A 13,991-nucleotide genomic window follows, 5' to 3' on the forward strand; every position below is an offset into this window, starting at 1 on the left:
TTAATGGACACTAGGTGTCAGTATTTTTTTTTAGAGTTCAGAACTGAAGCAGTGTTTTGGCATTGCTGAGTTCAAACAGATAGTCAGGTAAAGTATTTATTGCTGTTGTATTTTAGACCTTTTGACAGTTTTGTTCAACCCTCATTTTTCATAATGACTACATTTCTGATCACTGTACAACTTTATCTTCCCTTTTACTGAAGGCTCAACTCTGCTATAAGTTTTCTTTAGTATATTTCATCATTTACCTGAGTTGTAGAGAGATGCCTAACTTGTTTAGCTTATTTCTATTCTTTTGGGAGACTGTAAACTTCAGTCAGTAGTTTTACATTACAGCTACTGAAAGAAACCTTACAGATGAGGCGCTTTCTCAGAAGTTTCCTGAAGGCAACAGTGGCTTGTTTTTCACATTGAATGTAGGTGCTATTTTGTGCACCTACATTCAATGAGCTTACATTTGCATCAATTGTGTACCATTAATCAAATAAAGTAATTTATTTGTAATCTAGTCTTTATTTGATCTTCATAAAAGGTATCCCTGCAGCCAGATATCAAAGCCATAGTGACAGGGCCTTCTATGATGACTTGGTTGTGCTCAGTTAGACTTCTTTCATTGATTGCAATGTTTGTTTCAACTCAGTGTTTCCACTGAAATCCAGACTCCTGCCCTCCTTCTACAACAAGTGTTCTGTATTTCTTTTCTGAAATAGTAATTCATTTGTCTTACTAATTAATGTTGATGTAGGTCTTGCATTTTACAAAGTACATGCGTTATCTTGTTTAATTCTTATAGTAACGTTCTGTGAAGAAATATTAATGTCCATTTTAGGATGAGGAAACAGATTCAGAGGCGATTTAAGTTTATAAAAGTTAGTAGGTGATTCAGTTGAGATTCAAACTCCAGTCTGACTCCACAGGCTCACTATGCTCTTTTTACTGAAACATTCCAACTGATGCAAAATAATATATTCTTGCTAGTTTTATTCCTGCTAATTGCTGTGTAGGCTATTGAAAAAAAAATTTTTAAAAGGAAAGTTACTCATCTGTGCCCATATATTTAGGATGTTACATATTTCTTTTCAGTCTTCCCAAGGTCTATTTGTTGAAGAAACATCTGAAGAAGGAAACTCTGTACCTGCCTCACAGAGGTGAGATATGTTGCTATGGGTCTGAATTTTCCTCTAGTGATACCATCTAGAGATGAACTGCATGAGTTAGAATGTATAAGGACAGCTTGTCAGCTTAGACTATGAGGAATTGTTGTTATCTCCCAATTCTCAAATTATTTCACAGAAGCCTAGAATATTAGGTCTGGAAGGGATCTTACAGGTTTCTTATTCATTCCAACCTTCATAGCATAAATTCTATGTACATTTTTCCTGAAAAGTGGTCACATCCTAACTACTTTCTTTCTTAATTAAGTGTACTTCCTTCCTATGCCAGTTTGAAAGGAGCTCTGATGGCATATTGGTTACGAATTGGGCTGCTAATCTTAAGGTCAGCAGTTTGAAACTACCAGCAGTTCGCAGGAGAAAGATGAGGCTTTCTGCTCCTGTAAAGATTTACAACCTCAGAAACCCTGTGTAGGGTCGCTATCAATCGGGACCGACTCCATGGCACGTAACCACCAGCCACTACCATGCCAGTTTGAAGAGTCTTTATGACCCTTCTATGCCTCATGACCTCTTTTTTTATTGTTCCCTCCTCTTATGCTTATTTTATCTGTGTATCCAAATTACATACTCTTCTTTTAACTTTTTATTGTGAATTGAGTGCAAGTTTCCAAATACCAGTTTTACATTCAACAGATCATACATTTTATTTCATGTCAATGATTGCAATCCCTTCCATGCAACAGCAATTAAACCTATCTCTTATTTCCATTTTCATGTTGAGCATATCTTTTTTTTTTATTTTAAGGTTTTTATTGTGGATTGAGTGAAAGTTTACAGGGCAGATCATCAGTTTTACATTCAACAAATCATACACCTTGTTTCATTACAATGATTATAATCCCCTCCATGTACCATCAGTTAACAGTATTTATCTCTATTCACTTTAGTTCTTTTTAAACAAAAATACTCGGGCATATATAATAGTTTACACTACTAAAGGGCACATTCTGTAAGTCTGCTTCCTGGTCCAGCTCTTAGTAACTCTCTTCCCATGAATCCAGAGTCATCAGCCGCTCCCTCTCTCTGTCCCCATAGCTACCTCCATCTCTGGCATTGCTGCTTCTCTGGATAAGGTCACGCATTCTCTTGTGTTCTTCTCCTTAATCAAGGTCCTAGAGTCCTCTGTTTCTGGACAGTAAGGTTAACCACTTCCCTGTTTTTGTTACAAAACTTCTACCTTTATAATTGTGAAAGTCACAATTAGTCATGATAACAGTTATTCACTGTTGAATCTTACGAATCTTATCCCTACCTCTTTTCACCAGACCCATCTAGACAAGATGAAAACTATTCGGTAGGGACTCTTTCTCCCTCCCTCCACACTCTGAAACTAAACTCCCTCTTGAAACCTTGTAAGCCAGTCACTGTGTGCCTTTATCACCCCCTCATTTTAGATAACCAATGTCAATTTGCCTGTCCCTATCTACCCTATGTACAGAGGGGACAGCACTGGTACTTGGTATGAAGACTCCTTCCCTCTCTGTTGGTATTAAGAGTTACAATGTCCATGAGTGTAGGTCAGGTTCATCAAATTATAGCAATTTACCCTTGTTTCCTTTATCAAAAAAAAAAAAATTTTTTTTTGTGTGTGATCTTCTTTTAGTCAAGTTCTGATTATTGAGGCTAGGTTAAATGAGATGGTGAACATGTCTTATTTATGTTGTCATCCCGTATGTACCTATCAACTGCTTGGCTGATGGGCCATGAGGGTGAGTTCTGTTCTAGATTTGAAGACTGGTTGAGGGTAATAGTTTCAGATTTGGGTTCCTTCAATCTCTTTGACTAGTAAACCCAGTCTTTTTAAAAAATAATTTTGAGTCTTGTAGTCTTCCACTATCTGGGACCTTCTAAAGTGATCCATTTCAGAGCAGTTAGTAGTGGTAGCCCGACACTAGTTCTTTTGGTCTCAGAAATGTGGAGACTGACATTCACTTATTCCATTAGTCCATTGGACTAATTGATTCCGAGCATCTTCAGTTTTCATCACTCTTTTCTTCTACTCATGGAGACACCAATAGTAACCTTGTCAAGTCTTGTTAGTTTAATAATAGATAGTGGTTGATTAGCTATAAACTGCATTATTAACTGGATTATTCTAATCACTTTTCCCTTTTATCCAGTAGTTGACCTTTAGGGATTTCTCAAGAGCTTAATTTTGTGTTGAGTGACCCATCATTTTCCACATAGAAGTTGAAGCACATTTACTATTTACGATAATTTGGGTGGTGTTCTGAAGCTTTTGATAAGTTGATAATATTAGATATTTCTTCTTAGGCTGAAGAGTAAACCTTTAGTTTGACATTCCTGTGGTTAAGACAGTTTTGAAAGTGGTTTTAACTGGAATATGCCTTCTGATTCCTGCAGGCCTTTCTGCTTTATTTGTGGTGAGCTCTGTGCAGAGCAGATGTAGGTTTTAATAAATGATTATATGCTTTGTCATCAAGAGATAGTTGGAATCTCAGGCAATGCGGTTGGACTTCAAATTGATTAGCCTATTTTATAAACGTCAGTTAATTGTTTTGTGATGGATCCTTTGACTAGAACCTAAATGTTACATGCAGAGTAAACTGTGTCTGGCTTGACTTTATTAAAAATGCTTTGAGATGTTTTATTTAGAGAGTGAAATCACTTGTGGTTTCCTATCAAGACTTAGTTATTTATCATGAATCAATGGTGGCTATTTTCTCTTCTCTGTGGTTCTTAGCTGATGTGAGGATTTGTGTTTTTAAAATATCCTCTTGCATATACTTTATCAAACTAATTGTAAAGCTCTGTGAAACCTGAGGGGGCTAGTTGTAATGCTCAGATTTCTCAGCTATGTGTTTGTGTGTCAGAAAGAGATTGTACTCTATGAGCAAGGCAGGGAAAACTAGAGGTTGGAAGCCTTTCATAATTAAGTTTTGCTCAGAAGAGATATTCAACTTGTGTGGGCAGAGTTTTGCTGCAGGGCACATTGGAATTGCAGTCTTATTTTTGTTGCTTAGAAAGCCACATCTTGAGATAAAAAGAAAATTTAACTGCAAGGTGAAGGAAGAAGCTGGTGTGTTGTCAGAAGAGTCTGCATGTTCTCTCTCTATTACGAGTTTACAAATCTTTAGCTTTCAGAAGGCTGAGATGGAGACTATAAAGTACTTTTGACATCCTTACAGTGGAGCGGAGGTTTTGGTTTCTGAGATTCACAGTTAGTCCTTACCCTTCAACCTTCCTTTGTCAAGACTCCAAAAAAGGATTCTTTTCATTCAGTAATTTCAGGGACTGAAGTTGTAAGTATGTTTATTTTCCATATTTCTGGTCTAGAGTTTTCACTACTGATTCCTTGATTCCCTGTTGTGCTTTTGTGGTTTTTGACAGCAGGTATCAAATTACCTGTGGCTTTGTGAATGACTCACCACTGCTTTTGGGCTTGTGTTCTGATTTATTTTACTGGAAATTCACTTGGGATTTGATTCTTTTTCAGCATTGTTACTTTGACCAGTAAGAGAAGCTCAATCCTTATGCCAGAGAGTTCTGCAGAAGAAATCACTGTTTGTCCTGGTAAGCAACCCACTGTGATTTTACTGATATCTAGCTTCTACCTTTTTATGCCTATTTTACTCTGTCTTGTCCAACTCACTTTCAAGTGGCTTATAATGTGACTGACTAACTACATATGTGGTTTTATAGAATAAGCACTGGACTGCTAACCACAAGGTTAGTGAATCAAACCCAACAGCTACTCCTCAGAAACCATATACGGACTCACTATGAGTTTCAGCTGATTTGACAGCTCTTAACAGCAAATATATATAGATACACACACACACATACATCTTAAAAATTGGGCTCTGAATTTTATTCTTTTACCCTATTAGGGATGTTTTAGTTTTGAAATTTACGTGACTCTTCTGTCTACTTGTTTGCTTTTCAACCTTATCAGAGATGGCAATAATTTATTAGGAATTGGAACTCCTGGATAAGCCCTGGACTGTGAACCACAAGGTCAGCAGTTCAAGCCAACCAACGGATCCTCAGAAATCCTAAACCTTAGCAGAGATGGCAGCAAAGTATTAGGAATAGCACTTAATTTCATTAACTGTACTTTCAGAGCCAAGAGAACTTTATACTTTGCTTGATGTGTTCTCAAAGGTGGCCTGTCCTCAAATCTGCTTGTCATTAAAGCAGATTTTTTATAGAGCCTTTTACTGGTTAGTTTTTACATTGCCATTCATTGAAGTTCTATTGCTTAGGGAGTCTAGAATTGAATTTTGTGCACAGTTCTGCCATTGACTTCTTTTTATTTCCGACAAGGCACTTAATCTTGTTAATTATAGAAATGAAAAGAATGCATACCTTGCTTTGTGCACAGGAGATGCTCATACAGAGTTGCACATGGATGTATTTTGATGTATAAAATATTTTCAAATGAATTAAGATGCACATATTTAAGGGCACTTGAGTTGAATCATGGAAGAATATGAAGAATTCTTTTATGATATGAGCCACAATTAGGAATTTGTTTCAGTTTATATTGTTTGGATTTTCTCAAAAGTAGAGCCTATTATATTTGTCAGTGTTCTTACCCATATGCGATTGAGGGCATTTCTATTCATGTTTAAACTCTTTGGACAGCAAATGTTGTACATATGTTACTACTATAAGTCATTATCATTGTATCTGATTTTCCCTTAGGTCTCTTTTAGCCTGTGAGGGTAATAAGAAAGCAGGAGGAGGAGATTTCAAAAAGTTAGTGGAAAAAATGGGATGAAAACATATTGGAAATTTTCCATGAACTATTTGAAGTCCCTTCATATTTCTCTTGTTTTGGTTTCTTTAAGTTTTTATTCCTAGAGACTCAATTTAGTGTACATGTCATCTAGGAAGTTTTGGGAATATGTTTTAACATTGATAGCATGATTTATATTTTTAAAGTTAAATGTGTTGGAGTTCTGGTGTGGCACTGTAGGATAAATACTGAACTGCAAGGTCAGTGGTTCAAACTCACCTGCCGCTCCTCTGAAACTGTATAGTGTCATTATGAGTTGGAACGGACTCAACAGCACTTAACAACAAAAACAACATGTTGGTTTTTGCTGAAAGTGGTTTCCTAACTCATTTCAAATACATTTGGATTACTGCCTAATGGTACCTACTAAGAGAACCCACTACCAAGTACTATGACTTGTCAGGAGCACTCAGGATTGCTCTGCTGTGTCTGTGAAAAGAAAATCTTACCCCTCTCAGTCTGGGATGGCTCACTTACACCATCCTGCTGTGAAGTCATTCTATGTATCTTTCCTGCACGATTGCACGCAATGTCACCATGGGATCTTGTAGAAGAAACTAGCAAATACAATGATCTTGAAAGCCCTAGTTAATGAGAGAGGAAAAAGCAAGCCCTTCACAACTGAGGATAGATAGCTTTTATGATCACAACTTGCTGTCATTAGTCTAGTGATTAAGTCCCACTGTTTGCTGACATAAACTGCTTCTAAATGGGATCACAAAAGGTTTCTATAACATTTATGCTCCTTTTGCTAAGAAAGTGTGACTTCTATATGAAGCTAAACTTATGAGTCTCTTTTTAAGTATATAGTTTAGGAGCTGTGCATCTTAATTGTCTGGAAATTTTGTTCTAAATGGTTGTAACACAGATTGAATGTAGTATTCCACGTTACCTATTTCCTTTGTCTTATATTTCTGAAAGTTCCAGGAGTCTTAATATTCTTAGCATCTTTTTAGTGTTACTTTGTTTAGAAAGCGGGATTATAGCCTTATGCTAACATTGTTCATACTACTAGCAATTTTGATTTCTGAACTGCCGATTAATGCCCTCTTAGAAACCTTGATGGTAAAGTGGTTAAAACACTTGGTTCCACCTGAAAGTTTGCAGTTTGAACCCACCAGCTTTCTCCATTGGAGAAGGACGTAGTAATCTGCTTCCATAAAGATTTACAACCTTAGAAACCCTTTGGGGCAGTTCTGCCCTGTCCTATTATAGAGGCACTATGAGTTGGACTACTGATGTGGCACTGTAGGATCAGCACTGGACTGTAAACTACAAGGCCAGCAGCTCAAACCCACCAGCTGCTCCTTGGAAACCCTATCCAGGGTTTCATATCCCTATGAATTGGAACCTTCTTGATGGCACTTAACAACAATGAGTTAGTTAGTGGTGGTAGTGGTGGTTATGTGCAGTGGAATCAGTTTCGACTTGTAGTGACCCTGTATACGGTTTCTGAGGCTGTAAATCTTTACAGGAGTAGAAAGACTCATCTTTCTCCCGCAAACCACTGGTAGTTTCGAACTGCTGACCTTGAGATTATCAGCCCAACTTGTAACCACTACACTACCAGAACTCCTTGATTTAGTCGATAGGAAATTTGAAAGTCATCAAAATGAAATGGAACACATAAAGATTGATACCGTAGACATTAGTGTACTTAAAATGGACTGGTATAGGCCATTGTGAATAAGACAGTCATAACTTTTACTATGCCAGAAATGACAGTTTGAAGAGGAATGACTTCACATTCATTGTCAAAAAGAGCATTTCAAGATCTTTCTTCAAGTCCAATGATGTCTGTGATAGGATAATATCCACAATATCCATATATCTACAAGGAAAACTGGAATTCTGTTGTGGCACTTTAGGATAAAGCACTGGATCTCAAGGTTGGTGTGAACTATATGGTTTGTAGTTCAAACCTATGAGCTGCTCCATGAAAACCTTAGACAGGGTTGCTATGAGTTGGGACTGACTTGATGGTACTTAACCACACTAGCAAGGAAAACCAGTTAGTATTTATTATTCAAATTTATGTAGCACTCACTAAAGCCAATGATGATGAAATTGAAGAATTGTACCAACTACTTCTTCAATCTGAATTGATCAAACATGCAATCAAGATACATTTATAATTACTGGTGACTGGATTGTGAACGTTGGAAATAAAGAGGAAGGATCAATAGTTGGAAACATGGCCTTGATGAAAGAAATGATGCTAGAGATTGCATGATCGAATTTTGCAAGATCAATGACTTATTCATTGCAAATACCTTTTTTCAACAACATAAAAGGTGATTATACACGTGGACCTCATCAGATGGGGAATACGCAGGACTCAAATTGACTACATCTGTAGGAAGGAATGATGGAGAAGCTCCATATCACGAGCCCAAACAAGACAGTGATTAGACTGTGGAGATCATCAATTGCTTATATGCAAGTTCACACTAAAGCTGAAGAAAATTAAAGCAACCCCTGAGAGCCAAAATATGACATTGAACATATTCCACCTGAATTTAGAGACCATCCCCAGAACTGATTTGATACATTAGGACACTAATGACTAGAGACCAGAAGAGTTGTGGAATGACATCAAGGACATCGTACAGAAAGAAAGCAAAAGGTCGTTAAAAACCCAGGAAAGAAAGAAAAGATCAAAATGGATGTCAGAAGAGACTGAAACTTAATCTTAAATGTAGAGAAGCTAAAGCAAATGAAGAAATAAAGAAGTCAAAGAACTGAATGGAAATTTTTAAAGGGCAGATTGAAAAGACAAAAGTTAAGTATTATAATGAAATGTGCAAAGATTTGGAATTTAGAAACCCAAAGTGAAGACTACACTCAGCATTTCTCAAACTAAGAGAATAGAGGAAAAAATTCAAGGCTTGACTTCTGATATTGAAGGGCAATATATTAACTGAGGCTAGAAGGATCAAAAGAAGATGGAAGGAATACACAGAGTCACTGTACATAAAAAAATTGCCTGATGTTCAACCTTTTCAAGAGGTACCTTATGATAGTATTGCAGGAAGAAGTCTAAGCTTCATTGAAGGGACTGGTAAGAAACAAGGCTTCAGGAATTAAGAGAATATAAATTGAAATGTTTCAACAAACTAATGTAGCATTTGGAGGTGCTCATTCATCTATGCCAAGAGATTTGAAAGACAGCTACCTGGCCAGACAATTGTTAGAAATTCATATATTTGTGTTCATTCCTAAGAAGTGACCCAATAGAATATGTAAATCATCAAACAATATCATTAATTTCACATACAAGTAAAAAGTTGCTAAAGATAATTTAAAAACAATTCAACAGTACATCAACAAGGAGTTGCTAGAAATTCAAGCTGGATTCAGAAGAGGCTATGGATCTAGGGGTATCATTGCTGACACCAGTTAGATCTTGACTGAAAGCAGAGAATTCCAGAAAGAAGTTTACTTATGTATATTGACTATGCAAAGGTATTTGACTATGTGGATCATAACATTGTGAAAAATGGGTATTCCAGAACTCTTAATTGTACACAGACCAAGAGGCTGTTGTTTGAACAAAACAAGGGAATGCTGAATGGTGTGTGCCAACATTGTATACTTTTATGCTTTTTATTCATTCTGTATACTGAGCAAATAATCTGAGAATATGCACTATATGAGGAAAAATGTGGCATCAGGATTGGAGGTAGACTCATTAACAATCTGCAATATTCAGATGACACAACTTTGCTTGCTGAAAATGAGGAGGACTTAAAATATTTACTGATGAAAATCAAAAACTACAGGCTTCAGTATTGATTATACCTCAATGTAAACAAAATGAAAATTCTTACAACTGGCCCAATAAATATCATCATGGTAAACAGAGAAAAGATTGAAGTTGTCAAAGACTTCATTTTACTCGGATCCACAGTCAATGTACAAAGAAGCAGCCGTCAAGAAATCAAATGAAGATACTACAAGAACATGCAGGTTGTTTGCTGGGGAGCCATCAAGGCAAGTAATCAAGTCCCTTCAGGACAAATCCCCCTCCAAGACTGAAGCTCAAAGGGAGCACATGAGCAGTCATGTAAGCTTATTGGCAACCATGTTGGTCTACTGGTGAGTAGAAGTGGGGGAAAGGCAGCAATGAAGATATGGGCTGAGTTTGACTACGTCCCATAGACTCCCGCTGACCTAGAGATCAGAGAGAAGAGGGTCTGCTGGTTGGTCCAAAGTATGGTGAGACCTGGGGACTCCTGAGCCCATGAACAAGGACCTAGCCACAGAGGGCTAGTGCTGAGAGTGAAGTGTCCAGCTGATATGAAGTGAAGGGAGATGCTCAAGATCACCCAAACATGCAGGTAGTACCCATTTGACCTAGCTTCAATGACTTGATAATCAGAACTTGACTAGAGGAAGATAAAAAAATTTGATAAAGGAAGCAAGTGTAAATTGCTACAATTTGATGAACTGGACCGATACTTGTGGATGTAGTAGCTCAAAGTTCCAACTAAGAGGAAAGGAGTCTTCTCATCAAGGATCAAACCTATCCCCTCTATACCTAGGGTTGATAGGGACAGGTAACTTAGACATTGGCTACTTAAAATGGAGGTGCTATAAAGGGCACAAAGTGGCTGGCTTACAAGTGTTTAAGAGGGAGTTTAGTTTCAGAATGTGTGGAAGAAGGTAGACTCGCCATTGAATAGTTTTCATCTTGTCTAGATGGGTCTGTTGAAAGGAGATGGGGATAAGATTCTTATAATTCAGTAATGAGTAATTGTTATCATGACTAATTGCGACGGTCACAACTGTAAATGAAGAAGTTTTGTAACAAAGTGGGGAGTAGTCAATCTTACTTTCCAGGAACAGAGGACCCTAGGACCATCAAGGGAGAAGAGCATGAGCAGAATGTGGGACCCTATCCAGAGAAGCAGCGACACCAGAGATGGAGGCAGAAATGATGACATGGAGAGATAGGGCAGCTGAAGGCTCTAGACATATGGAAAGAGAAAGGCTGTATGCTGGCAGTCAGGAGGCAGGCTTGCAGAATGTGCCCTTTGGTTGTTTAAATGGTTATATATTCCTGAGTGTTTTTATGTGCATCCAAAAAAAAAAAAAACAAACAAACAGAGAAGGAATAGAAGCAAACACTGTTGAATGATGATGCATTGAGGGGATTGTAATCATTGCAATGAAATGAAATATGATAGGATGAGTACAAAACCAGTGCTTTTCCATGTAAACTATCACTCAATTCACAATTAAAGTTTTAAAAAAAAGAAAAAGCAAGTTTTTCAAAAAAGAAATCAAATGACTTATTTTTTTAGGCCAATCTGCTGCAGAAATCTTTTGAAAGTGTTAAAGGGCAAAGATGGGACTTTCATGACTAAGGTGCGCCTTACTCAAGCCATAGTAGTTTCAGTCACCTCATATGTGTGTAAAAGTTGGACAGTGAATAAGAAAGACCATAGAAGAATGATTGAATTATGGTGTTGGCAAAAAATACTGAAAGTACCATAAACTGCCAGAAATAGAAACAAGTATGTCTTGGAAAAAATATAGCCACAGTTCTTCTTAGAAGTGAAGATGGTGAGACTTTGTCATATTTTAGACAGGAATGATTAATTCCTGGATAAGGACATCATGTTTGGCAAAGTAGAATGTCAGCAGAATTGAGGAAGGACCCCCAGCATATGGACTCAAACATAATAATTGCGAAGGCAGTGCAGGACTAGGTAGAGTTTCTTTCTGTTGTGCATAGTGTTGCTGTAAGTCATAACTGACTGTTATGAGTTGGAATTGACTTGACCGTATTGGTTTAGTTCAGTCTTATAGTTAAATCATTTTGACAGAAAACAAAAACTTGTCAGTGTTGATTTTGAAGTTAAAGGATTTATAATAAATTATTCCATTTGTGACATTCTTGAAAAGACCAAATTATAGTGATGCAAAGTAGATTTATAGCAATGGGTCAAGTTGAAGGGAACTGACTGCAAAGTAGTATGAGAGAACTTTCTGTGAGTATGGGAAATGCTCTTTGTCTTGATTTTGGTGGTGGTTATGTGACTATTTGTCAAAACTTATTAAACTATATCTGAAAATGGATGATTTCTACTATAGGTTAATTATGGCTTGTTAGTGCTTTAAGAAGGCACCCTGGTGGTGTAGTCAGTTATGTGTTGGGCTGCTAACCAGAAGGTCAGCTGTTCGAATGCAACAACTGCTTTGTGGAAGAAAGAAGAGGCTTATTGCTCCCATAAAGATTTATAGCCTTGTAAACCATACAGTTGGAATCAGTGTGATGGCACTTTAACAACAACAATGATGTTATTATGTGCTGTGGAGTCGGTTTCCGACTCATAGTGACCCTGCATAGAGTTTCTGAGGCTGTAAATCTTTACGGGAGCAGAAAGCCTCATCTTTCTCCCGCGGAACAGCTGGTAGTTTCGAAATGCTGACCTTGCGGCTCGCAGCCCGATTCGTAACCACTATGCTACCAGAGCTCCTTAACAGCAACAATAGTAGTGCTTTAAGAAGAATAAAAAGCTAGATCTATATTGCTAATACAATAGTAAAATAGGAAAAATAACTTTATTTTTATCTATGAAAACACTGAATGAAAGAATAATGGAATTTGTACTCTGAGATCAGAAATCATGTGGATTTTTGAACATTTGCAGAGACACAGTTAAGTTCCTCTGAAACTCCTGACCTTGAAAGAGAAGTTTTGCCATCTAACAGAGAGACACCGGATGAAGTGAGAATGACAGTGGCAGCTCAGGAGGTGAATATTCTTTTCTATATAGTGTTTTCTTTCTATTGATGTTTCTTTCTGATTCAACACTGATCTTGGCTGAAAGGATTTAAGTGACAGAGATTTGTAGCTTTTGGAACACTTTTATCAGGGAGAGGAGATATACTTGCAGTTAAGATCAGTTCAACACTATTTCTAAAAATAAATTGTTACCATTTATTATATACTCTTATATCCATTATTATTCCCAGTGCAGATGGGAAACTGAGACTTTGGATGTTTAAAGTAGTTTGCTCAAATTCATGGTGTGGCGCTGTGGGTTAATGTGCCAGACTGCAAAGCTGTTTGAACTGCAAGGTCGGCGGTTCAAGCTCACCAACTGCTCCTTGGAAACCCTATACAGGGTCACTATGGGTTGGAATTGACTCAACGGCACTTGACAACAACAACAACAACAATATTGTTAGAGTTAGAATATGAACACAAATTTCTCTCTCAGATCTGATGTATTTCCCATTGCTTATAGTTAAGTAATCGTACTGATGTGGTGCTGTGGGATCATGCACTGGACTGCAAGGTTGTTTTGAACTATAAGATTGGTGGTTCAAATTCACCAGCTGCTCCTTGGAAACCCTATACGAGGTTGCTATGAGTCAGGAACCAGCTCGAAGGCACTTAACAACAAGAACAAGAAACAGACATGAATAATATTGGGGAGAAAAAAAAATCACTATTTTTATATTATGATGTAACTTTTCAGCTCTAATTTCTAGATAAGATCAGAAATGCAAAGTAAGGACAGCTTCATGACAGAATAAGCAAACCTCTATTTAGATTATTACCTTTCCTGTCTTCGCATATCTGGCAACCACTATGAAGCTGATTCATACAAGTTCATACTTTTAGTTAAAATTCTCAGTATGTGTTTTTCATGATCTATGGCAAAATAATTTAATTACCAAAATTATTAAATCTCAAAAATCTGTTGCTGTGCAAGGTAGCCTGAGTATTGAAATTCTTCTGTGGAAACAAAGATTTTGGTTCTATTCGTATGCACTATTTTTCTGAGCACCGTATAAAGATTTAATTCTCTTATTCTTATTTATACTATGTTGTTGTTGTTGTTAAGTGCCTTCGAGTCAGTTCTGACCCATAGCGACCCTGTACAGGGTTTCCGAGGGTGTAAATCCTTACGGGAGTAGAAAGCCTCATCTTTCTCCCGCGGAGCGGCTGGTAGTTTCGAACCGCTGAGGTGTTTTTTTTTTTTTTTTTTAATTAAATGTTTTTATTTTGCATTGAGTGAAAGTTTACAGGGCACATC

The 13,991-nt window shown here is 37.2% G+C and overlaps 1 protein-coding gene across 1 annotated transcript in view; it reads left to right on the forward strand.

Moving 5' to 3' along the window:
• The window catches only part of UIMC1 (ubiquitin interaction motif containing 1), a 112,845-nt gene that overhangs the window by 23,517 nt on the left and 75,337 nt on the right, over positions 1 to 13,991 (forward strand). The window contains exons 6-8 of the mRNA XM_006873467.1: positions 1,084 to 1,148; positions 4,633 to 4,709; positions 12,597 to 12,700. Of these exons, the coding sequence (XP_006873529.1) occupies positions 1,084 to 1,148; positions 4,633 to 4,709; positions 12,597 to 12,700 (246 nt within the window). The remainder of the gene's footprint in view (positions 1 to 1,083; positions 1,149 to 4,632; positions 4,710 to 12,596; positions 12,701 to 13,991) is intronic.

Source organism: Chrysochloris asiatica, unplaced genomic scaffold, assembly GCF_000296735.1.
Source record: "Chrysochloris asiatica unplaced genomic scaffold, ChrAsi1.0 scaffold00242, whole genome shotgun sequence".
NCBI lineage: Eukaryota > Metazoa > Chordata > Mammalia > Afrosoricida > Chrysochloridae > Chrysochloris > Chrysochloris asiatica.